The sequence below is a fragment of the Pongo pygmaeus genome, chromosome 7, assembly GCF_028885625.2.
Source record: "Pongo pygmaeus isolate AG05252 chromosome 7, NHGRI_mPonPyg2-v2.0_pri, whole genome shotgun sequence".
NCBI lineage: Eukaryota > Metazoa > Chordata > Mammalia > Primates > Hominidae > Pongo > Pongo pygmaeus.
Genome location: NC_072380.2, coordinates 73,482,060 through 73,508,763, shown reverse-complemented (window position 1 = coordinate 73,508,763; position 26,704 = coordinate 73,482,060). Strand labels below are relative to the sequence as shown.

At 40.1% G+C, this 26,704-nt stretch overlaps 1 protein-coding gene across 16 annotated transcripts in view; it reads left to right on the top strand.

Moving 5' to 3' along the window:
- The window catches only part of ASPH (aspartate beta-hydroxylase), a 228,308-nt gene that overhangs the window by 192,273 nt on the left and 9,331 nt on the right, over positions 1-26,704 (top strand). For all 16 annotated transcript variants that reach the window (XM_054497391.2, XM_054497392.2, XM_054497388.2 and 13 more), the window contains 3 exons: positions 11,157-11,292; positions 19,134-19,225; positions 19,594-19,727. In XM_054497391.2, coding sequence (XP_054353366.1) covers positions 11,157-11,292; positions 19,134-19,225; positions 19,594-19,727 — 362 coding nt within the window. The remainder of the gene's footprint in view (positions 1-11,156; positions 11,293-19,133; positions 19,226-19,593; positions 19,728-26,704) is intronic.

Sequence of the window (26,704 nt, the reverse complement as noted above, 5' to 3'; positions counted from 1 at the left end):
TAGCATCACTCACTCAGGATGTCCCTTAGTGCACTGTTTACAGCTGGTAGGTGGGACATGAAGTCAGCTCCCCATCTTCCCTTTACCTTCTCTGACTGATAGGGCAGACTGGCTTCCCTGCCTGCCTGAGCCAATATATGAGGAATATGGGTCTCCTCTGCCATCTGAGTCCTTGAAGCCCTCAGGCTGGTTGTTTGTCCTGGCAACCTGGATTATCTTTTCTCCTTCCTCTCAGGTGAAGCAATCCTTTTTCTCTCACTCACTAGAACAAGCAAAAGTCATTTCTCTAAGACTCTCCTGCCGCCCCAATGCTAGCTACGTGCCTCATGTTATACTTTTCCTTCAGCAAGGATGATGAGAGACTGAATTCACAGTCAGTAGCCAAACTATATGTAAAAATAGAATTTTGACCCACGGCCTGCAGTAACTTGCCCAGGAAACCAATCACTTATCTATGATAAACAGCCCAGGAAACCAGCATGCTATAAGTCAGACTTGCAGGAAGCCAGACTTCTGTGTCTAGTAACAATCCAGGGAGCTACACAATCAATTCTGTAACAATCAGAATAGCCCCAAATAGCCAGGATTTGATTAATAATTAAAGGCTTCCCTGAATTTTGTCCACGGTTCCAACTTAAGACCAACCAGAGAGAGCCAAATATGCACCCTCCTCCAATCACATAGGATGTCCTGCTTCTAGTTAGCCACCTCTAGCTTCCTTAGGCCAACAGCCCCCACTCAGAGCATGCCTGAAGCCTTCTCTTCCTATTATAAAGCTTTCCTACTCCTCTGCCTGCCTTTAGAGTGTCTGCCAAAACACAAGTGACAGTGGCTGACTCCCTTGCTGTAGCAAGCTTAGAATAAATAGCCTTTGCGTTTCTCACTTCATTGGCTTTTATTTCCACAGTAAGAAATGTCACCTGTTGGCTGGGTGCAGTGGCTCACGCCTGTAATCACAGCACTTTGGGAGGACGAGGCGGGCAGATCGTGAGGTCAGGAGATCGAGACCATCCTGGCTAACATGGTGAAACCCCGTCTCTACTAAAAATACAAAAAATTAACCAGGCATGGTGGCACGCACCTGTAATCCCAGCTACTTGGGAGGCTGAGGCAGGAGAATCGCTTGAACCTGGGAGGCAGAGGTCGCGGCGAGCAAAGATCATGCCACTATACTCCAGCCTGGGCGACAGAGTGAGACTCTGTCTCAAAAAAAAAAAAAAAAAAAAAAAAGTCACCTGTTTTCTTTTATCTGTATATTCAAACTTGAAAAACAAGGAGATCTAATCAAAATGCGTTAGGACCAGTGAGAGATTACACTTTAATGCTACTAATTTCCTTAGCGGTGTTGTTAGAAGTATTGCAAAGAGAATTTGCTGCAATAGCATTACAGTCCCATGGTGTTTGATGTAATAACCTCATCTCAGCACCCAGGGGGATCCCTGCCATCCTGGGATGTTGTTTCTAAGGCAGATTACACTGCTACTCGTCTTATCGTGTTTAGAGTATAGGCATGTTTTGGCTAAAATTTAAGCAAGCTGATTTTATCTCTTAAAAATAAGATACATAATTCCTCAAATAGTAACTAATGACAAGCATATTCTTAACCAATTAGATAAAATTTAGTACACAGTATACTAATGTACCATTGTTATCAATTCATTCTAACTCCAATTTAATACACAGACTTTGCCAAGAATAGCCTTTCACAGCAACCCTTTTCTCAATTTAGAGTCAGAAACTTTCAAGGAATGTATAAAACTCTGGAACTTTTCTCAATTTCCAATGTCTGTTTTCTCGATGCCTCTTTTTCTTAACAGCTAGTCACAAACAGTTACTTACCTAATCTTGCTTATGTTACACTGAACCCTAAGAGTTGTTTTGTTCGCATGTTAAAAACAGCTCTTCCTGCATTTCTTCAAAACTGTGTTTTATTTTGTTCCTGCGAATTTACCTTTTCCTATGTTGATGTGAATATATTCTTGATCCCCTTCCATCTGCTGTTTGCTTTTGTAGCTAGAGCTTTTTCAAACTTGAATCTACATAAGTGTTATGGGCTGAACTGTTGCTCCCCACAGTTCCTACTCTGAAATTCTACTCCCCACAATCTCAGAATGTGACTGTATTAAGAGACTGTGTTTGGGCCTTTAAAGAGATAGTGAAGTTAAAAAGAGGCCATTAGGGTGGACCGTAGTCCAATTTGATTGGTGTCCTTATAAAAAGAGGAACTTTGGAAACAAAGAGAGACACCCAGGATGCATGTCCACCAAGGAAATGCCACATGCAGACAGTGAGAAGTTGGCCCTCTATAAGCCCAGGAGAGAGGCCTTGAAAGAAACCAAACTTGCTGACCTTGATCTTGAACTTCTTGCCTCCAGAACTGTGAGAACAGAAATTTCTGTTGTTTAAACCACCCAGTGGTACTTTGTTATGGCTGCCCTTGCAAATTACCATTAGTGACTTCCCTTCGTAAATCCCCTTACTGAAATGTGTACTAACTGCCTCAGCAAAAACATTTCTCGGAATGGTCCTATTTTCCCACATACAAGAAAATATTTAAAGCTCAGACCAATTATGATTGATTAGAACAAAATTAAAATGGTTTAGGTCAAGCCTCAAGTGTCACTTGTATCATCATCTGAGCATCATGAGATTGAGGATATACTAACCAAGTGATGCAAAGAAAGTGTATAGGCCAAGAGGCAAAAAGAAATCAGGTCAACAAGAAATCAATATATGAATTAGCAGCTTGATTCAAAATGTAAAATATGCTGATAATTTTTTTTTACTTTCTACTGCATATCTCTAGCATGTGGAATATCATTACTTTGAGTTTGATGATCTCTTAAAAATGAATTTGAAAGACTAATAAAGGGTTTTGCCAGCTAATAGGATTTTCTTTCTAAGCATCACTAGGTGGTTGGATTACATATTACAAGATTTGACTAGTCTAGGAGAAAAGGAGGTAAAAGTAAAAAAAAAAAAATTCAATTATTAGAGATATATAGAAAATATGAGTGGGCTGGGCATGGTGGCTCACGCCTATAATCCCAGCACTTTGGGAGGCCAAGGCGGGAGGATCACCTGAGGTTGGGCATTCAAGACCAGCCTGACCAACATGGAGAAACCCCATCTCTATTAAAAATACAAAATTAACTGGGCATGGTGGTGCATGCCTATAATCCCAGCTACTCAGGAGGCTGAGGCAGGAGAATTGCTTGAACCCGGGAGGCAGAGGTTGTGGTGAGCCGAGATCGCGCCATTGCACTCTAGCCTGGGCAACAAGAGCAAAACTCCGTCTCAAAAAAATAAAATAAAGAGTCAAGAAGGATTAAACAAACTGAGCACATGCATTTAATAGTACCCCCGACCTGAAACCTCACTTAAATGACAATACAAGAATAAAATGGCACAAATGGTATTTTTTAAAGGGAGACAATAGCACAATAGCAAATGAACAGTGTCAGCATGTAATTTTGAAAGTGGAAAACAGAAGTAGACGATTTGGCAGATCTAAGACAGCAGAAACTGTAGTAATCACAGAGAAGCTGCTGGTACTACAGCAATTCAAGAAACTGCATGGCCTCAAAGAATAGACTTATCTCCGCTGACATTTTAGGGTCCCCAATTAAAAAACAAACTGGCTTCACAATGTACCCAACATGGAGGCCTGTCAGACCCAGGCTCTGCCCTTTAACAAGATGTCCAATTGTTGTCTCAATTTTATAGGACTGACAGCCAAGGATCACCAAACATTAAGGAGATTTTTAACATGAAAGATGAACAAAACAAAAAAATGATGTAGCTTGTGGGAAATCGAGAAAATGTAGGGAACAAAAGAAAAACAAAATAATACCTCTAATATACTCAAAGCAATAAGAGAAGATGTGTATCTGTAAAACAAGTATGGGATACTGTAAAAAGGAACAATTGAAGACCCAGAAAGGGCTCTCAGAAATTAAAAAGTGTGATTTGCAGAAATAAGAATTTAAAGCAGTATTAGAAGCTAAGTTAAGGAAATCTCCCAGAAGGAAAAACAAAAAGGCAAAGATGGAAGATAGAAAACATAGGATGATTAGAGGCTCAATTTAACATAGCTGACATTCAGATAAAAAGAGTTCCAGGGAGAATAGGCAAAAAAATAAATAAATAAATAAAATAAATAAAAGAGAAGAAATGAATAATATTAGAAGATAGTTCAGAATAGAAAAAATGTGAGTTTTCAGGTTGAAGGGTGCCACTGAGTACCCTGCCTTTACATTAAGGCATATTGCCATGAAATTTCAAGAAACAGGAAAGAAAGAGAAGGTCTTAAAATCCTCATCATCATCATAGCTATACTTGCATAAAGTGCAAGCACTTTTCACACATTTAGTTCTCAAAGGGACTCTTGAGAAAAGCTTTATAAACTAAGGCACAGAGATAAGTAATTTGCCCCAAATCACACAGCAAATAAGTGGCAGAGTCAGGTCTCCAAACATGCAGTCTGACTCCAAATTTTATACCCCTAAACACTATACTATCCTGACTCTTATAAAACTTCTAGAGAAGGAAGGATAGGAAGAGGGAGAATCTAAAAGGCATCAGGTTTCCAACAGCAACACTAAAAGTTATAATGTAATGGACTAATCCTTTCAAAATTATAAAAAGACATTCATCTTGGCAATAATTTTGTGGATATGACATGAAAAGCACAGACAACAAAAACAAAAACAAGTGGGACTACAGCAAACTAAAAAGCTTCTGCACGACAAAAGAAACAACAAAATGAAAAGCAATCTATGGAACAGGAGAAAGTATTTGCAAACCATATATCTGATAAGGGGTTATTAACCAAAATATATAAGGAACTAATGCAACTCAATAGCAAAAAAACTGAATAACCCAATTTAAAAATTGGCAAAGGGCCTAAGTAGACATTTTTTCAAAGACCTGCAAATGGCCAACAGGTATATGAAAATGTGCTCAACATCACTATTCATCAGAGAAATGCGAATCAAAAAGACAATGAGATACCACCTCATGCCTGTTAGGATGGCTATTATGAAAAAATGAGGTAACAAGTGTTGATGAGGATGCAAAGAAAAGGGAACACATGTACACTGTTGGTGGAAATGTAAATTGGTGCAGCCATAATGGAAAACCATGTGGAGGTTCCTCAAAAAATTAAAAATAGAATTATTATACAATTCAGCAGTCCTACTTCTAATTATGTATCTAATGGAAATGAAATCAGTGACTCAAAGAGGTATCTGTACCCCCGTGTTTATTACAGCATTATTTACTATAGCCAAGATATGGAAACAACCTAAATGTCTATCAACAGGTGAATGAAGAAAAACTGTAGTATATAAACACAATGGGATATTATTTAGCCTTTAAAAAGACGGATATCCTGCCACGTGCAACAACATGAATGAATCTAGAGGATATTATGCTAAGTGAAGTAAGCCAGATATAGAAAGACAAACACTGTATGATTTCACTTATATGTGGCATCTAAAAAAGTCAAACTCATAGAAGCAGAGAATAGAGCAGTGGTTGCTTGGGGGTGGGGAGTGGGAGAAATGGGGACATGTTGGTCAAAGAGTACAAACTTTCAGTTATAAGATGTATATCAACTCATTGATATACATTGCCCTTTGCCTTGTTCGCTTCGAATATATTCAGTCTCTGTCAACTATATATTTTTAAAATAAAAATAGTATCACATTAGATAACAAGAAAAAAATTATAAAACAAAATTATTTACTAACTAAATAAATTTACGACTTAAATACCTAACCATACATACTCAAGCCTTCAATCAGGTATAAGAACTTGAGACACTTTCAGAATTCAATTTTACGTGTGGTGTGTCCTTCCTCAGGAACAACTAGAATCCAGTAATTAGGGAGCCCAGTACCAGGCAGAGGCCAAGGGGAGTTCCATGGCCATAATTGTCTAGCAAATTCAGACAGCAGCTGATCCAGATCAGAGCAAGGCAAATGGCTGTGGGAGGGTTATCTTCAGAAAAAGAGAAAAAGCAAGAAAGTAATCAATTTATAATGTTTTTGGCAAAAGGTAGAATAAAAGCATCAAGGGATTTTATAGCACTCTTTCAGAGTTAATGAAGTAATAGTATGAAGTGCATTACAAAATAAAGCCAATGAAAAGGGGACAGGAAAAAAATGCTGCATGTGACATGAAGTGTAATCATTACAACTCAAGTCAAGTATGAATGATACCTGATTGTCATAATATTATAAAACCTGAATGTGAATTTGCACTGATATGAAAGATTGGTGAAATTAACTGTATTACAAGGATGGAGAAGGAAGACATTAAATTGTTTAATTGTTAACCTTCTATAATAGATGAGTGATAATGCCTCAAATTAATAAATCAAGAATAGCAATATAACATGCTATTTAGATATAAGCAGGTTAATAACAGAAGAAATATTTTAAATAATTAGCTGGGGGTTAGACTGAGGATGGGGGAAGAGTTGGGGAAGAGACTACAATTCTCATTATAAGACCTGTAATAATATTTGACTTTAAAAATGTGTATTTTTTAATAGAACAAAAACATTAGTAAGAAAAATAGTTAGATAAAAATGAGTTAGGCTTTAGTTTGCTTCTCAAGAGAAAGCTTTCTGCAGGAAGTCAATTTTAAGAGAAGATTTTACAAATAGGACTTAATTTAATTTGATGTTACAGAGAAAAGTACAGCATCCAAGTGGCATGAGCAGGCTGTCTGGGGAGATGAGGAAAGTGCTCGTAACTGGATGCAGGTCAGGGATTCTGGAGAGCTGGGGCAGGATGTGGGATTCATGAGGTCAGAACTGGGAAGTCCATTTATAGATGCCTAGAGTGAACAATATAGCTAAGCTGTAACTCGTGAGGCACATGCTGAGATGGCTTTATGAGGCCATGTGCCGCTGTAGAAAGAATCAAACCTCTGCTTTCTAAAGTCTCTTTTGCCACAAGAAGAAATGGAAATTAGAAACTGGTGTCTTTCGGGCAACCAACTCAAATACCAATGCGATTAGTTTCTCTTTCAGTTTTATGAAATAGATGAGTTTAGAGTCAAGGGAGTAATATTTCAGAAGAGGCTTTTAAAAATGTAGGCATTGCCTGCTGTTTGTGAGCCTTCAAGTTTTCTGTTGGAATTTCCTAAAAACTGAATTATTTGCTATTGAAGACAAGTGGGTGGTATTAGTGTATAGAAAATTCATATTCTCTGTCTCTCTCCCTCTCTCCTACACACACATACACTGATATGGTCTGAATGTTTGTGTTTCCCCAAAATTCATCTATTGAAATTTAACTCCCAAGGTGATAGTATTAAGAGGTGGGGCTTTGGGTGTTGATTATGCCTTGAGGGCAAAGCCTTCATGAATGAGATTAGTGCCCTTATAAAAGAGTCCCCAGAGAGTTTGGTTGTCCCATCCACCATTTGTTGAGGCAGCTAGAAGGTACCATCTATGAACCAGAAAGTGGCCCTCACCAGAACAGAATCTGCCAACATCTTGAGTTTGGACTTCTCATACTCCAGAACTGTGGGAAATAAATTTCTGTTATTTATCATCTACCTAGTTTATGGTATTTTGTTTTTGTCCTGAATAGACACACACACACGCCGAGTGTAATTGGGTTTGATCTTTAATTTCCTCTAACCATGTGAATATTATATTACGTGATTCCTTGGTTTGTGCTTAAAAACAGCATTCTTAGGTTCCATCCCAGATTTCCCCCCAGTGCCCCTAAAAGCCCCTGGCTTGTCTTTCCAAAGTTGGAAAACGCCTTCAAGAACATGTCATCAGGTTTAACTGGTGGTATCTTTTGGTTCCCTCGGTTTTCCCCACTTGTCAAAGATGTTGAACTGTCTTGGAGGCATGCCCTCTGCAGGGCCGCTCACCAGGGAGCATGTTGCTCTCTAAGCACCTTGAAAGTGCTCCTGACCAGCACCCACAGTCACAGGTACCTAGTAAATCTCTGAGACCAGGAGGCCGGGGTACCTCACAATTGCTCTTTTGCTCGAAGGGAACAGGGCCTCTTGAGTCCACTGCAGCCTGAAATCCCTATGCCTAAATGTGACCTTCTCTAATAATTGAGGAGGAGATAGTACAGAGGGGTTTTGGCACCACCTGTGCTGACCACCAGACTGTGGGATTTAGGCTCATTAACCACAAAAGGAGTCATTTCATCATCCCTAAACTGAAGAAATTTCAGCTAGATTAACAGTATGGTTCTTTCCCAATGTAAAATCCTGTAAGAAAGTTTTGAACTCAAAAGAGAAAATAAGTGACTGTTTTATAATCAAAATGGACTAGATAGTACTGAGTTAGTAGTACTAGTTAGGACTGATCATGTCTGGTGGCATATTAGGGCATGTGTTCAGAGAGACCCTTCTGTACCAGTTTGTCCCTTTTGAGCACTAGTCTGTCATCCAGCACATGTGTGCCACATGTAACAAGGAAAAGCCAAAACATTTTTAAAAAAATTATTACTATTCACGAAAAGTACCTTGGCAACACTTCCCATGGGAGACTGTGGGTGAAGGGGCAGGAAGGGCAACGTTTCATATATAAAAGATAGTCTATTCTTAAGTAAAAAATGTTAAATTATATTGAGTGATGCAATCACTTTAACATTTTTCCCTAGGGCTTTGTGCCCTATTTTAGTAAAAAAAGATCAGCTGTTTCCAACCATGCCCCTAAATCAGCTTTAAAGAAATAAAAGAATCTTCTAAAATACCAGGAGGGAATAAAGGAATAGGTTGTCCTTATAAGGCACCAATAACCTCATTTGAAAAGTAATTTTATGTGTTAGAGGAGCAATTCTCCCCTTGTCTGTGTGACAATTTAACAAGAATCTAACAGATTTATCTAGCAACTTGAACAAGTGACAATATCCAGAGTGAGTGTTGGCAATTGAGGTGCATTTGGGAAGATGTGAACATACAGCGAAATCCTAGCGTGCATTTTTTTCTTTTCCATGGTCTTGGGGTTTTTTACAAAACGGTTGTATGCTCTCAATCTGTGGATCTGACAACGTAAGGGCTTTTGAATGTCTCTTTATTGAAATGCGATCTTTGCCCTGTTCTTCATGAACTGCCCACTTGGGATGAAGTAATATGGAACCTAGTTGGTGGAACAGAACCCTAAACATGGATAAATGACCAGGACCACGCCAAGCTGGGCAATGGCAGTAGCAGGTGTAGATGTGGTCAAACTATGCCCCCAGTTGGCAAACAAGATGAACTCCCTTTGGCTCAAAAGTTAAAAGCAGAACTAAGAGGCCATGTCAAGGTGAGGAGGCAGTCATGCTCTCTGTGTCCTTGGAAAGTGTTTCAGAATCTGTTTTTCTGCAACCAAGTCAAAGAACAGTTTTTGAAAACAACTGCAACTGGAAATTCCTCCATCTGACCACCAACAAGACCACCTAGCACCAACAAGCCAACCAACCACCTGGAACCAGCCAATTAACCACCAGAGACTGGTGATCTGGGGCTGAAAGACCATCCAGCCAACATTCTTCCTTGCTCCCAACACTCCTCACCTGCCCTGCCCTGCAGTTTTGGCCTTTGTCGTCTCCTTCCCCCCGACCCTTCCTGGGAGTGCACTTTCCAAAGCTGCATCTCCCTAATATGCAGATTGCTTTTGAAAAATAAAGTTCTCCTTTGGCCTCCACACATCTCATTGGTCTTCTGTTAACAATATTAACACAAATTAATGCATATATGTCATAAAATTATAAAATCAACCAAAATCTCTTTCTTGCCCTAGAATATTTTAATAGCTAGTGTTTTCACATGATATAAAAAGTATTCCCTTGTTTGGCTGGGGCTGGCACCATGTTTCCACAGAAATCTCTGTCTATATCACAGCCTTCTGGCTCTGCAGCCATCCTGATTCCACATCGCCTTCTTATGTGGAATCATGAGTTTATAAAGCAGGACTTGGTAAAAAGACACTCTACACATTATCTCATGCCTTGCTCTAACCAATAATTGATCATTTTTCTTGACCAATTCAAAAGATAGAGAACCATGATTTACAAAGAAACTCAATCAATCTTCAGAATATGCTACTGGTTTTCCATTTTTCCATCAAAATCTGTTTTTTGGTTTGTAACTTACTAGTTCTAGTCCCATGCTCTTGAGTCACTGAAAATAGATCTGCCCCTGATTCTTGTTGAAATCAGCTAACATGTTCCTCCCTGTCCATGAATCCATATACTCAACTATTTCATCCATTTCTCATAGAACATAGAAGTGATTGAAATTATTAACATTTCAAAATTCTGGTAGATCTGTACAGCTTTGTCTCTGTCCTGAAGTAGGAAAGCTGTTTTTATGCTTGTCTCCTGATGGAAATCCATCTTAGTTTGCTGCTCAGATCCTCACCTTTGCCTTCTCCCCTACCCACCCTACCGTCCCCCACCTCCCACTCCTAATCAACACCCAGTGTGATGGTGCAGATTGCCCAGAGGATCTTCCACAGGATCTACCGTCACCTGCTCTGCCACTCCTAGTCTCTACTGGTCATAAGCTCCCTTTCTGGCAGGAGCTAAGGCTCCCTCACAAATGAGAAGTCAAGGAAATATTTTTGTTTGGCTGAATTCTAAACACTAGTGCATTTATTTGTTTTGGTTTGCTGTTAATGTTATATATCAAAAATCCTCCAATGGATACTTTTCTGATGCTGTTGAATGTTTAACTAATATTGACCATCTTTAATGGCATCTTTGTGAGGAACTCTGTTAAAAGGTGAATTAAGTCTGTGATTTCTGTTCCAGTTTAGAGGCTGGAGTGTCACATGGAACTTATTACAGTGTACTGATGTAGTCTGATCAACAAGATCAGTACTCTTCTTAGGTTGTGGTTTCAAAAAAAGTCTTTAGGCAAAACTTAAATTGTGGAAGAGTTATTCTCTGAAGTTTCTAGGAGTTATTGAAATTGTTATGTTGCAAAAACTTTTGGTTTGGAAAAATCATGAGATTTGGGGTTTTTATAGCTGTGACAAGAAGTCCCAGAGGAAATTGAAATATAAGCAATCTAGATAAGGCAAAGAATTAGTTCCTTTCAAAACAAACCTCAAAAAAACAAGAGTCATTATGAGGTGCTCCATCAGGCCCATTTTCAGTCCAGTAAAGCCAGAATCTTCCCTCTAGTCTTTAGAAAGAAACTGGAAGTTAATCCGAGATGAAGGCCTTGCAGTGATGGATAAAGCCAAAGGTCTCTTCCTGCCTGAGGATGAAAACCTGAGGGAAAAAGGGGACTGGAGCCAGTTCACGCTGTGGCAGCAAGGTGAGCTTCTGACTTCTAGGTGGTTCTCTGCAGCCCAAACCTGATGGGAGGTGGGTACTGACAAGAGTCTTCTGGTGATGCTTCCCAGAGCTGGGATTCCCAGGCTTAAACGAGGGGCCCAAAAAAAACCTAGATTTTTGAAATCCATTCATTGTTTTTGAAAACTACATCTAAGCCCTTATTTGTATGTGTCCAGGTATATTGCTGTGTATGTATATCCACGTGTGTATTTGGATAAATATTTATGAATAGTGTTCTGATTTTTCTGGTCTTTCCTGTTGAATGATGTGTTACTGACTATAACCCTACTGTGTAGGCATAACTGAAAAGTCTAGCCGGTGTTATCAGTGTATTAGAAAGTTATGTCCTTGAGCATCATTTGCTCCTATAAAATGGAGGTGACGTTGCATGGCAAAATGATATTAACACGGATGATGGTAAAAATGGTAACACACCAGCTGGTAAAAATGGTAACACACCAGAGTGACAAGACAATAATAACTGCTGTCTCAGCTCTTCAGGAATAGGAAGTGGTTCATACTGAACTTCATATTTTTTTAGCTTAACCCAGGTACAGGCACACATATGGAGCTCCACCGTGTGTGTATGTGTGTGTGTTTTCAGTGAATTGATATATTCATCTATCTTTAAAATGCGGAGCATTTAAGACTCCAGTTTTCTCCTTGAAAAGTGGAGTTAGCCTGGGTTAACAATAACTATACAAAAGTAAATTTATTTTGAAGACTAAACAGCACGTGCTGCATATCTTCAGCTACAGAAAACAAATTCAGATTGTAATATGCATCTAATTTACACTAAAGGACAAATAAGGACAGTGGTTTATCTCAATTATGCTTTCAGAATGGTTTCTATGTAAGAATAAGAGGAACTACTTTAGTAATGTTTTCAGGGATACTTCCATCTAAAGAGAGAGAATCATGAAAAAAAGTGTCTATCCACTTTTTGCCAACAAGAATTTTTTAAATGGAGCTATACAATCCATATGTAAGCAATATGCTAATTTACCTCTGACATGTCATTAAGATGAGTCCATTCTATTGGCACTTATGCGTTCACCTCGTACTTTGATTCCATTAACATCCTTATGCATCACAGAACCTACTGGGCCTCCTAGAGCAATGCTTCAGAATAGCAGGCATCCTAGCACTAATTTCTAGAAACTGTAGTTTCTGCCAAAAAAAAAAGGTATTTGATAAAATTAATATGCAAAGTATTATAGGACATAAAAAGCATTAAGCAAGAAAGAAAATAAATTATGGAGTCAATAATTTTGTTGGAGGTAACATTTTGTCTTCTACATTTTCACATAGGTGGAATATACCTGATTTTCCATGGACTACTTAACTTCTTAGAATGTGTTTTACTTTCTTAATATCTGTTAAATTCTTATTCCCATTGAATGGAATTTACATGTTCTTTCTCTTTCTTACACGTGATAGAATTGTATCTACCCTGTTGTTTAAAAAACCCATAAAATTATTTCTCACTTACATGATTATGATTATATTTTCTAATTCCTGAATTTATATTTTCTCTTCCTTCTCCTGTTCTTTTTTGTTTTGTTTTATTTTTCTTTTAAATATTTTGATTGGAATTCCTTAGTAAATTTATTTTCATTCTTTCTTATTAATAATAGCATTTAAAGCTATGCACTGACCTACAGTTACAGGTTTGGATGTATTCCCTACACTGTAATATATGGTATTTTTACCTGAGTTATTTTCGAAAAAAGACTGCATTTCTGCCCTGGTTTCCGCATTGACTTAAAATGATCTATATGTATATGTGCCTGTGTGTGATTGAGCATGTGTTTTCCAATCTGTTGTAGTTGCTTCAACATTGATTGATTGATTGACAGGATCTTGCTCTCTTGCCCAGGTTGGCATTGCAATGGTGCAATCCTAGCTCATTACAGCTCCAACTTCTGGGCTCAAGCAATTCTCCTCCCAAGTAGCTAGGACTACATGTGTGCATCTACATACCTGGCTAATTTTTAAATGTTTTTATAGAGATAGGGTCTCACTATATTGCCCAGGCTGGTCTTGAACTCCTTGGCTTCAAGTGACCCTCTTACGTTGACCTCCCAAAATGCTGAGATTACAGGTGGAAGCCACTGCACTCAGCCTGCTTCAAATTTTTAAACTGAATTTCTAGTTTTATTTTATTGTCATAAAGGGATAAAATTCACATAGTTTCCCTTTTAGGAAGATTTTTTAAAGTTCTTTATGGTCTTTGGTTTGTGATTCCATGCTTCTAGTGGGGGAATCCAGTAACTATTTTCTAGAAACAAATTCATAGTATAAAGAATAAGTTTGGGGCTCGGTGTGGTGGCTCATGCCTGTAATCCCAGCACTTTGGGAGGCCAAGGCAGGCAGATCATTTGAGGTCAGGAGTTCAAGACAAGCTTGACCAACACGGTGAAACCCCATCTCTACCAAAAAGACAAAAAATTAGCTGGGCACGGTGGCACATGCCTGTAATTCCAGCTACTCGGGAGGCTGAGGTAGGAGAATCACTTGAACCCAGGAGGCAGAGATTGCAGTGAGCCGAGATCATGCCACTGCACTCCATCCTGGGCAACAGAGCGAGACTGTCAAAAAAAAAAAAAAAAAAGAAAAAGAAAATAATAAGTTTGATGGCAAGTACTGTTGTAGCTTACGCAGAAGGAGGATGGCATCCATGTCAGGTGCTGTGGTTCAGAAATAGAGGAGAAGAATTCTGGAGTGGAAAGGACAGGGGCGGACATGGTAGGGAGGGAGGTGAGAGACCAGTTTGCTTAGCCACATTGAGAGCTCAGATTCAGAGAAAAAGGTGATGACTATCTGGCTCAGTAAAGACTTAGCTGTTGTCTAGTTAGCAAATCACGCTGCTGGGTAGTTGAATGCCTAAGGCTGATGCTGGAAGTTTTGGGAAGTAAAATTATGGTAGGTCTCTCCTAAGGACTGAACTGTGTCCCCCGCAAAATTCATATGTTGAAGCCCTAACCCCCAGTGTGACTGTATTTGGTGACAGGGCCTTTAAGGAGATAGTTAAGATTAAATGAGGTCATACGGATGAGGCCCTGACCCAATATAGCTAATTCCCTGATAAGAAGTGGAAGAGACACTAGATGTGTTAGTCTGTTCTCACACTGCTATGAAGAAACACTAGGTAATTTATCCCAAAAAGAGGTTTAATTGGCACACAGTTCCACATGACTGGGGAGGCCTTAGGAAACTTACAATCATGGTGGAATTCACCTCTTCACAGGACAGCAGGAGAGAGAATGAGTACCAAATGAAGGGGGAAGCCCCTTATAAAACCATCAGATCTCTTGAGAACTAACTCACTATCATGAGAACAGGATGGGGAAAACCACCCCCATGATTCAGTTATCTCCACCTGGTCCCTCCCATGACACATGGGGATTATGGGAACTATAATTCAAGATGAGATTTGGGTAGGGACGCAGCCAAACCGTATCACTAGGGATGAGAAAAGGACGTGTGAGGACACAAGAAGAAGGTGGCCACCTAGGAGCCAAGAAAAGAGGCCTCAGGAGAAACCAAGCCTGGCCACACCTTAATTTTGAACTTTCAGACTCCAGAACTGTGAGAAAATACAATTCTGTTGTTTAAGCCACTCAGTCTATGGTATTTGCTTGTGGCAGCCCTAGCGAACTGATACAGTATCCAAGTAGTTTCATTATGACTGAACTATGTTCCTTTTTAAAGGACTGGCTTTTTAGAGTTGAAGGAAAAAAAAACAGAACCAGCAAATATAAATAATGATTTTGTTCCCCAAAAATATGTTTTTAAATTGTTATGTGAATATTATGGAACATCTATTTTGCTCATATTTTAATAAGTACCACCAACAGTGATTAAAATATGCCACACATATGCAGTCATTTTTTTCTTCCAGAGCCCATGGGAAAGGTGCTAACTGACCCCAATAGCCTTTCTGAATAAGCTGAGGCTGAACCTCTAAGTCCTCAACACAGTGTTCTAGGTGGCTGCTAGCAACTGATCAGAATTGTCATGTAAGATGGAACCTGTTGTTGCCCCAGAAGTAAAGCCTTGAAATTTATAAAAGATACAACCCAGGATACCAGCTCCATGAATAGCCCTCACAAAGTATATTCATGTGTAAGAAGTGATAAATTTAAATGATTCTTCCAGATTTGCATTGGCTGTTAGATCTCTTTCTAGAGCTATTTTCCCAAAGAAGCAAGGTTTATTACTTCTTGAGAATTAGTTTAACGTTGGTGAGAAATAATCAAACGACAACAAAGCCACAGTGAGTTGCAGATGCTGGGCATTCCTCTTCAGGCTGAGTTAACTGGTTTGCTCCTGCACAGCTGCCTTCTAACTTACAATGCAACAAAATGAGAAATTATGCTTTAAAGCATAGGCTTTGGAAACCAACAATCCTAGATTAGAGTCCTGGATGCACCGCTTGTTAGCTGTGTGATGTGTGCATGTCCCTGAATCTCTGAACTTCAAATCCCTCATCTGAAAAATGGCAAATAGTGCCTCAAGTATGGGGTTGTTACTAGGATCAGTGAGCACTAGATGAAAGACTTGGCACAGTTATCCAATATATGATGGTAATATTATATTTTTATGGTCTAACAATAGCAATGATGTAATAACAGTAGTGGAGAGGTGGTCTCTGGTCTGGTTAAGAGCATGAATACTAGGTCCAGTCTGGCTGAATTGAAATTCCTGCTCTGCTGTTTGCTATGTGACCCCTCTGTGGCCCAATTGCCTTTCTATAAAATACAACACTAATCGAGGCTCTCTTATGGCATGTTGTAGACATCAAATGAGGCACTCTGATCATGTAGAGTGGTTCCTGGCCTGTGGTGAGCATCAAGGAACTGTCGTTGCATTCCTTGGACCCTCATGATCAGGTGTGAATAGTTAAAATGACCAGTGACAGTGCATGAATGCCCAGAGTCTACTGCACAGAGAATCTGGGTTTACAGACCAGAAAGATAAATGTGTCTAAAGAGCTAGAGGTGTTCTCTAATCCCTTGAAAATCTCAGGGACACAACCCATTTGGTTACCCATTCATCACCTGTCATTCAGGTAAGGCACATCTGTTCTCCAGGTAGTACATGCTCAGCCACCTGGTGCTTGTGAGAACTCCAGGCCACCTATGGTTGTTCCCCAAGCCACCAGTTTCACTTAACTGCTGCCTGGACAGCACAGAGCTCAGAATTGGGGACTCCTGCCAAGCAGCCCCAGGCCCTGCATACCAGAAGCCTTGGAAAGCCCGGGCTCAAAAACGCTTTACGATGACTCGTAGGTTTATGTAATATTCAACCAAACTGACATTTATTGTTCATTTGGGGAGCTCCATTAATAACTAAAAATAGCAATTAACATTTTATTCAATTAAGAGCCAAAAAGGTTACTTAGAAAAAGCTAAGTTGTTTTCTAAAACATTGAGCTCCATTTGATTGGGGTGAATACCTTTTAGTTGCATTTTTTGTAACTCTTATTTTATTCTCAGTATATGATTATCTTAGGACACAATTAACATTAATTAAATAAAATTAAACTCAGCTTTAGATGTAGCAGTCTCTTGTAGGAATCTTGAATAGGGAATTAAAATGTCTCTGACTTTTAAAAATCCCATTGTTTTACTCCCCCGTGAGAGCAGATGATACTATGTACATTCTGAGCACATCTTCCCTAATAAGCAGGGGCTTTATAGACTGTAAAGAAATTTGCATAGTTCAGGATACTTAAATGACATGTCCCAGAATCTGTGCTCTTGACAGTTAATCATAGAATATGTCCCCTCTCAAAGACGCCTTCTTCATTTAAATCCTATTCTTTATCATCATATAAAGGATGATCTGGATATTGGAAAAGACATTAAATTCCAATAAAAATAGTGTTTTGGCAACTAATATAGTCCTAGAAATGCATTTCTAAGTTAGAAATATAATATAAGCTATTTTCCTTCTTTAGGGGATGTATTAGTTTCCTGTGGCTGGTGTAACAAATTACCACAAAATTTAATAGCTTAAAACACAGACACATTTATTATCTTACAGTTCTAGAGGTCAGAAGTCTACAATAGATCACACTGGGCTAAAATACAAGTGTCACCAGGGCTGTATTCCCTCTGGAGGCTCCAGCTTCTAGAGGCTGCCCACATTCCCCGGCTTGTGGCCCCCTTCCATCTTCAGAGCCAGCGGTGGCCAGTCAAGTCTTTCTCATGCTGTATCACTCTGACACTTACTCATCTGCCTCCTCCTCCCACATTTAAGGATGCTGTGATTACCTTGGGCCCATCCAGGTAATCTTGGATAATCCCCTTTTTTAAGGTGAGCTGATAAGAAATCTCAGTGCCACTTACAGCCTTAATTCCCCCTTGCATGAAAGGTAACATATTCACAGGTTATGGGATGAGGGTATGGACATCTTTTGGGAGCTGACTATTATTTTGCCTGTCACAGGGGAAAAAATAAGTACAGTTGGCCTTTGAACAACATGAGTTTGAATTTCACGGGTCCACTTACATAAGAATTTTTGTCAATATATTGGAAAATTTTTTGAGATTTGTGACAATCTGAAAAAAACTTGCAGATGAACCTTATAGCCTGGAAATATTTTTAAAAATTAAGAAAAATTAGGTATGTCATGAATGCGTGAAATATATATAGGTACTAATCTATTTTATCATTTACTATATATATACGAATCTATTATAAAGAAATAAAATTTATCAACATATGCATGGAAGCACTTACAGACCATACATAGCACCATTCATAGTCAAGAGAAATGTAAACAAACATGAAGATGCAGTGTTAAATCATAACTCCATTAAATTAACTGTAGTACAGATTATACTACTGTAATGATTTCATAGCTGCCTCCTGTTACTATTTGGCAAGCTCAAGTGTTTTCAGCATCCGCTTAAAATGCCATGTGATACTGTCGTCTCCATGTGAGCAGTTCCTGTCTCTGCTAAATTGCATATCACAGTGAAAAGTGGTCTCTTATGGTTCTTGTGTATTTTTCCTTGTGTTTAATGCAATGCTGCAAACCTCGAATAACATCATGGGACCTATACAAAGAGCAACTAGTGATGCTGGAAATGCTGCCAAGAAGCAGAGAAAAGTCATAACCCTACAACAAAAAGTTGAATTGCTTGATATGTACTGTAGATTAAGGTCTGTACCTGTAGTTGCAGGCCATTTCAGACATTCAATTCATCTTGTAAACAGATGATATAAACTTATGCTATCGATAAAATACAGTACAGTACTGTAAAAGTATTTTCTCTTCCTTATTATTTTCTTCATACCATTTTCTTTTTTTCAGCTTACTTTAGTGTAAGACTATAGTATAGAATACATATAACATACAAAATATGTTAATCAACTATTTATGATATATGGTAAGGTTTCCAGTCAACAGTAGGCTATTAGTTGTTAAGTTTTTGGGGAGTCAAAAGTTATACACAGGTTTTCGGCTGCATGGAGGATTGAAGCCCCTAACCCCTGTGTTGTTCAAGGTCAACTGCCTTTAAACTGCGTCTTGTCTGTTAGACATTCTTAGTCAAATAGTCGAACACCGAGTGAAGAATTTGGATCCCTGCTCTGCCAGTCACTACCTATTGGAGCAAGACACGTCTTGTTTATTGATAAATTTTTATTTTTTTCCGATAAGCCTTTTGCATTCCTACTTCATCTTCTCATGTTACTCAATCTTCTCATTCCTGCAGTGAGGATGACATATAGCTCTCACCTCATCTAAATGGGATAAGTTTAAGCTTTACTGTGATTTGTTTCCAACAATTATGTTATTTATTCTAGGAAGAAGAAATGAAAATGCCTGCAAAGGAGCTCCTAAAACTTGTGCCTTACTAGAAAAGTTCCCCGAGACAACAGGATGCAGAAGAGGACAGGTACCAAGAGTGTCGTGCTGGGGAGAATACAATTAATTGTTAGGAATAAGGGTGTGTTGACCTTTACAAAGAAATGGTTGTTTCCTTTGGCCCAATGAATGCCTCTTTTTACATGCCCTTTTTACTGAAACATAATTTTATGTGGTTGACGTCAGAATTGAGGGTGGAAAATGTTCAGTGTTTATCGCTTTGTGGAAAATGTGAGTGCTTATTTTTAGTTCCTTCACAAAGAAATGACTTGAATATAAATATTAAATCTTACAAAGGCTCTAATCCAAAGTGACAGTAATTTTGTACTGTCACCTTAACTTAGCAGTTCCTCCACACCTTGATAAATGGCTGAACGGAGTGTCATGTTTTCTATGCAGATCAAATATTCCATCATGCACCCCGGGACTCACGTGTGGCCGCACACAGGGCCCACAAACTGCAGGCTCCGAATGCACCTGGGCTTGGTGATTCCCAAGGAAGGCTGCAAGATTCGATGTGCTAATGAGACCAAGTACGTATCCTCTGTTATCCATCATATCCATCACCTCTGAGGATGAGAGTTTGTTACAACAGAGCTGTGTTCCTTTGGATTACTTATCTTCTTTTGTAGCTGAAGTAGACTGGAGCAAAGTGATATTAATCCAAACTCTTGAGTCTATATCCCTTCTTGGTGCTTTCTATTAGCCTGGAGACATTGCCCAGCTCTGGGGCTGCTCTCCTCCATTATTTCTCAGCAGAGTACTTATCTAGTTGAGGAGCTGCCTTGTTTCTCTCTCTGGGTAGACATATGTGCATTCAGAGTCAGCCAACATGCATTGAGCCCTGCAGATGTTATACATTGTGCTTCCTGCTTTGCAACTTGACTTATTCATGAATACAAGAAGTCCCCCTAACTGAAGAACTCATCCCATGATATTTATACGTTTTGATCTAGAGGAGATGGTATGGTGCAATGGAAGCTGGCTGCCTTTTTCAAATCCCAGCTCTGCCACCTAACCTGTGTAACCTTGGCTAGTTACTTAATCCCTTCAAACATCAGCCTTCTTGCTTATAAAATTAGCAGTGACAACATCTACTTTGCAGGGTTGTTGTATGGATTAACTGGAATAATGCCTACAAGGTGCTCAGTCCATGTTCTGGTATCAGTAGGGACGTGATGAATGTTAGATCTCCTCTCCCTCCCTTGCGTGTTACTTTACTAATCATGACAGGTTTATTCATGATCTTTTGAACAAACCATACTTGCTCTGACTTCTGTACCCATGATGCTGATAAACTCTGTCCCTAGAATGCCCATCTTTTCACCTGTCCAAAATAAACCTATTACTAAGATCCAATTTAGTTTTATAAAAATAGAACCTCTCAGAGTATATATCCTCAGTAATCCCATTCCCTATCTTCTATTACTCTTTATTCATTAATATATATTACCCTTATCTCCACAGCAAGCTGTGTGTAAGCTTCTGGAGATCAGAAACCAAGTTATTGTTGTCTTACACATTTCTTATTATCCTTAGTAGAGGTCTGAGTGGAGGATGAGTGTTCAGGGGTCTGCAGAATTGTCTATTTGGTTATTGGCAGATAACTGCCCTGGGCAGCCCATGGTGCTGTGGGAAATTCAGAGATGACTCAGAAGGGGCCGTCCTCTGCTGGGTGTGTCGCTCAGGAAGATAACACAAGACTGAAGGCCACAGTGGTCACATAGAAGAGGTACTACAGATGGCCTCTCTACAGATAAGCTAAAAATACTACAGATGGCTCCATGAGCAGGAGCCTTACCTGCTCACAGACGCTCAACTTGCAGAGTGGCGGTTTTTCAAGATAAGAAGGATTTGGACATTGAAAGCTAAAGAGGGGTATTCTGGAACAGTATCCATTAAAGGCACAGAGGCCAAAAATTATGGCCACATATGAAGAATATTGAAGAATAGTTCAGCAGCCAGAAGTGCATGGTACATAAAGAATAAGGTTGCAAAGTGAAAGAGTCGTTTAGAAACTAAATCATAGGAGGCTTTGAATCCCAAACTAATGGGATCAGACCTTTGTTAGGAAGTTACTGTGGAACCCATGGGTGAATCCTGTGGGGACAGTGGGAAGAACAATTAGCAGGCTGTCACAGCGGCCCACCCAAAAGATAAACAGAGCTGGAATTAGGATGCTGGAAAGAAATGGAGACTAGAGAGCAGATGCAAGAGATATCAGTTGACCCTTGAATGTGTGGTACAGAAATGGGGCATCCAAGATGCTGCTGCAATCACAGTCTTTGGACAGTGGTGGGTGGCGATGCTTGAGCAAACCTTGGGAATTTGGGAGGCGTGAGGCAAGTTCAAGGAAAGGAAAATGAATTTAGTGCTTATGTATTTTATTTAGTTGCTATTGGAACATACTTGTAGAACCATCCAGGAGATGGCTGGAAATAGAGACCTGGCACTCAGGGGAGAAGGTAAGTCTAAAGATAAAGATTTGAGAGTCAGACTTAGCAGGAACCTCTAGAGGAAGCTTGAGACAATCGAAGGATGACAGAAATGAAAAAGTTCCATGAAAACATCTGTATTTAGAAGACAGAAGGAGGAAGGAGAACCAAGAAGGAAATGGGGCAAGAAAGGCAAAATCGGGTAGACCAGGAGGAGGAATCGGGGATCACTGGTCAGGTAGAAGTTTCTTCAGGCATGGAATGAATCTTGTCTTACATTGGGAACTCGGTTTGGGCCTTCAGGGTCTCTCTGCCAAAGTGAAAAGGATCAGGGACACATTGGGGGATGCAAGGAATTCAGAGAGGAGGTGGGAGAATGCTGGAGCAGGCAGAGATTGACAAGGTAACTCCTTGGAGATCTCATGAGAGCATGAGGCAGTGGAGATGGAGAAGAGCACCCAGCCTTATGCCTCAGTGCTCCTTAGGCTTTTACAGCTTATTTGTTCTTTCATCAGCTCACTCGCTCTCTCCCTTACCTCCTACCTCCTATTTTTTCTCTCTCCCTCCCTCCCTCCCTTTTTTCCTTCCTCCTCCCTCCCTTCTTTCCTTTCTGCCTGCGTGCCTGCCTCCCTCTCTCCCTCCCTCCTTCCCTCCTTGCCCCCCCCGCCTCCTGCCTCCCTGCCTCCCTGCCTCCCTGCCTTCCTGCCTTCCTCCTTCTCTTCTGTATTCTGCTTGTAGATACTTGGAACAAAATCACTAGAGAAAAATCCACTTAGGGCCAGGCAAGGTGGTTCATGCTTATAATCCCAGAACTTTGGGCACCCAAAGCAGGAGGATTGCTTGAAGCCAGGAGTTCAAGACCAGCCTGAGCAACACAGTAAGACCCTGTCTCCACAAAAACAAGTTTTTTTGTTTTTGTTTTTGTTTTGTTTTGTTTTATTTTTGAGACAGAGTCTCGCTCTGTCGGCCAGGCTGGAGTACAATGGGACGATCTTGGCTCACTGCAAGCTCTGCCTCCTGGGTTCACGCTACTCTCCTGCCTCAGCCTCCCGAGTAGCTGGGACTACAGGTGCCTGCCACCACACCTAGCTAATTTTTTGTATTTTTAGTAGAGACGGGGTTTCACTGTGTTAGCCAGGATGGTCTCGATCTCCTGACCTCGTGATCTGCCTGCCTGGGCTTCCCAAAATTCTGGGATTACAGGTGTGAGCCACCACGCTCAGCCACAAAAACAACTTTAAAAAAAATTGCGCAGGAGTTCAAGGCTGCAGTGAGCTGTGATTACACCACTGCACTCCAGCCTGGGTGACAGAGCAAGACCATGTCTAAAATTAAAAAAAAAAAAAAAATCTACTTAGGCATAGGCAGGGAGAGGAAGAGAGATGGAACTGAGCCTAGTCTTCAGTAGCCTGAGGCAGAAAGAGAAAGCCAAGATTGGAAGAATGGGTGTGGCAGCCAAGAACGGGAGCAGGTGGATGGTGCCAGGAGGCTTAGCACAAAGTCACAGAGGGCTCAAGATGCATGTTGGGCATGGTGGCATGGACCTATAGTCACAGCCACTCCAGTGGCTGAGGCAGGAGGATCACTAGAGCCCAGGAGTTTGAGGCTGCAGTGAGCCACGACTGTGCCACTGCACTCCAACAAACATAGTGAGACCCCATCTTTTTAAAAAAACAGAAAAACAAATGCAGGAGTGATGCTGGGAGACCTGCCTCAGGAGCACATTTGTAGGTGCATTCCCCACCCCAGGCTCCCAGCAAACACCTTGTGTCCATGCTTGATAAAGAAAACAACCGCCAACCCCTCCCCTGAAGCTTAAAACATAATTAGGTTAACCATCTTCACCTAGCAGAGGCAGAGGAGGGTTAGAAGGACCACTGCAGCCCACTCAGAGGGGGGTCTTGAATGAGAACATTGACTTGGCAGCCCCTCAGTTTCTGCTGAGGTAAAACACAACCTACTTTGTGTGACAGGAAGGAGCTGCTGATAATAATAATTTGCAGACAGTGTATTTTGCAAATCCACAGTGATTATTTAAAAGTGCTTGCAACTCACCTGCCTATTATTGGGCCAGGGAGACTGCAATGCTTCTGTCCTCTCCTCCTTCAAGAGTTGCTGAGCACAGGGGCCCTTCTGCCTCATCATGACTGCCGGTCAGCAGCCCTTCTCCACATTCTTTTTATTGTACCAGCTTTATGTTGTGTTACATTCTCATCCTTAATATTTCTTAACTCAAGGGTGTTTGAGTTGGGCTTAGCACTTCATTACAAAATAGGGCTTTTCATAAGAGAAATGGGTCAATTAAAGTGCTGTGCAATGCTTCCAGTGAAAAGAGCTAGAAATCTGATAGTAGACAGTTTATAAACTCTGAGGACAGAAAGAGTCTAGTATGAAATCCGGAAGTTCTGTGCTATGATTGTAGAAGTACTTTTGGCATGGAAAGAAAAACACACACACCAAGAAATCAGTTTCCTTGTGCTAGCCAAAGGCAGCAATTTTTCAGACTGTCTCAACTTCTACAAGAGGAGGTTATCTGTAGCAATTTGTACATTGTTGTTCTCAGGTATTAATAATCAGATTAAGATTTCCACCAGTGTGTATACTGTTAAAATATTCCATCCCTGCAAAGCATAGCGTAGCTCTCTGAGGATGAACTGGCAGGTATGCAGCCCTTACCACTGTAAATGAAATTATTATTTCAAATTAATAAATGCCTTCTGATTAGAAAACTGATACATGTCCGTCACACACAATTTGTGTAACACAGAGAAGCTCAATAAAAATGTATTGTTTTATTCCAATACCCAGAGCTATTGCCAGGTGCTTCTCAATGTCTATATATGTGTATTGATGATAATGATGATAGTAATAATATATGTTGTTCCAAAATTATATCTGTGTCAAACACCGCTCTAAGCACTCTACATACATTAACTCATTCATGCTTATGGAAATCCTGTACAATTAGGATTATTAAAATTCCTGTTTTACAGTGGAGGAGACTGAGGTATAAAGATAAATAACTTGCCTGAGGCTGACAATTATGTATGTTTCCTAAGGCTGCCACAACAAATTATCGCAAACTGAATGACTTACAACAACAGAAATGTATTCTTTCGTGGTTCTGGAGGCCCAAGTATAAAATTAGGGTGTTGGCAGGGTTGTTCCTTCTGCAGGTTCTAAGGGAGAATCTGTTCTCCTGTCCTAGCTTCTGGCTACTGGCAGCCCTTGGTGTTCTTTGGTTTATAAACACATCACTTCAGTCCCTGCCTCTGTGTTCACATTGCTTTCTCCCTGAGTCTTCTCCTCTTTTCTTTTATAAGAACATTTATCATTGGATTTAGGGCCTACCCTAATCCAGGTTGATCTCATCTCAAAATCCTTAACTTAATTCAATCTGCTAAGATCTGTTTTCCAAATCAGGTGATAGTCACAGGTTCCAGATGGATCTATCTTTTTTAGCGGGGAAGGGGGCGGGGCGGCTTATGGGGACATTCAGCCCACTACAATATTAGTAATGGATTCAGTCCCAGGCATTCTGGCTTGAAAGTTTGTGTTCTAGACATGATCACATAGCCTTGCTTGGGCTTTTTGGATTTTGTTGTAGTTTATAAAATTAGGATCATGCTGTACTTATAAGGTGATCACTTCAAATGCTGGTTTTTGTTTCCAGACAAGTAGAGAAAGCAGCTGGGAGTTTCCCTTTCTGGGCCTTCTGTTCACATCACCTCAGGGGGACCATGCTTTGTGGTCTGTAAAATAAGCTCATTAGAGCCGGGTGTGGTGGCTCACACCTGTAATCCCAGTACTTTGGGAGGCCGAGGCAGGCAGATCACTTGAGGTCAGGAGTTCAAGACCAGCCTGACCAATGTGGTGAAACCCAGTCTCTACTAAAAATACAAAAATTAGCTGGGCATGGTGGCTAATGCCTGTAATCCCAGCTACTCGGGAGGCTGAAGCAGGAGAATCGCTCGAATCATGGAGGCGGAGGTTGCAGTGAGCTGAGATCATACCATTGAACTCCAGCCTGGGTGACAAGAGTGAAACTTCGTCTCAAAAAAAAAGATAAACTCATTAGCAATTTTGATCCAGAGCTGAGTAAACTTGAGTCAGGGGATAAACATGTCCCCACCGAGTGGGAATTAATTGTTATACTCAGGAAGTGGCTGAGTTTGTGAGCTTTGAATGATCCCAGAGAGAAATTCATTCTTCTGAATCTCCAAGGGCATTCCACAGCGTGCTGGAACTGTGCTAAGAGAAGGAACCATGACCTTGGAGCTCTCCTACAGATTCAGCATTATTGCCTGCAAATTACTAGCCTGAAATGTTGAACAAGACTGATAGGTTGTCAGGAAAGCGCACATCTACATTAGCGTCACTTAGCGACAGACTGAAAAAATGAATTGGCAATCAGTCATTTAATCCTATATAATTCTATATTGCTGTAGAAATAATGGCCTTCCTCCATAGACCTCAAGTATTTTATAACATATATTTTCATTCATTTCTCAAGGTTCCAATTAGGAAGATTGTGTGAAAGTCGTGCTAAAATATTAACAGTAAGAGAGATTTAATTTTTTTAATCCATCATGAATTCCTCATAGACAATAATTGTTTAGTTTTCATAAAGTGTCCAAGGAGATAATTTTAAGACTTACTGTCTTAAAATTTTTGAATCACATGTGGAAGTTGCAATTTACCAAATCATTTAGAGCCAAATATTTTCATCCCTCCTTTCTCCTTTTTTTACTGTTCTTCCTGAAATCATAAACCTTCTGTTCCACAAGATATTCTCCCATCTTCATCTGCATTGCAGTGTGACCTTATCCACAGGTCATCACTGAAGCCTGCCCATCTAGGACAAAAAGGACAGTTTTTAACCAAATAGGATGTTTTCCTGAAGGTTTGTTATTGAATAGTAACATTTTTTCCTCCTTTCATTTGAGCAACTTGGTGAGTTAAACACATCCATACCATGTCTTGACCCCTGCTCTGTGACCCAGTGGTGTGTCTGTGGCTGTTCCTACACATGAGTACATAGAAAGTGCACACATACATTTCTCTGCCTCCACAGG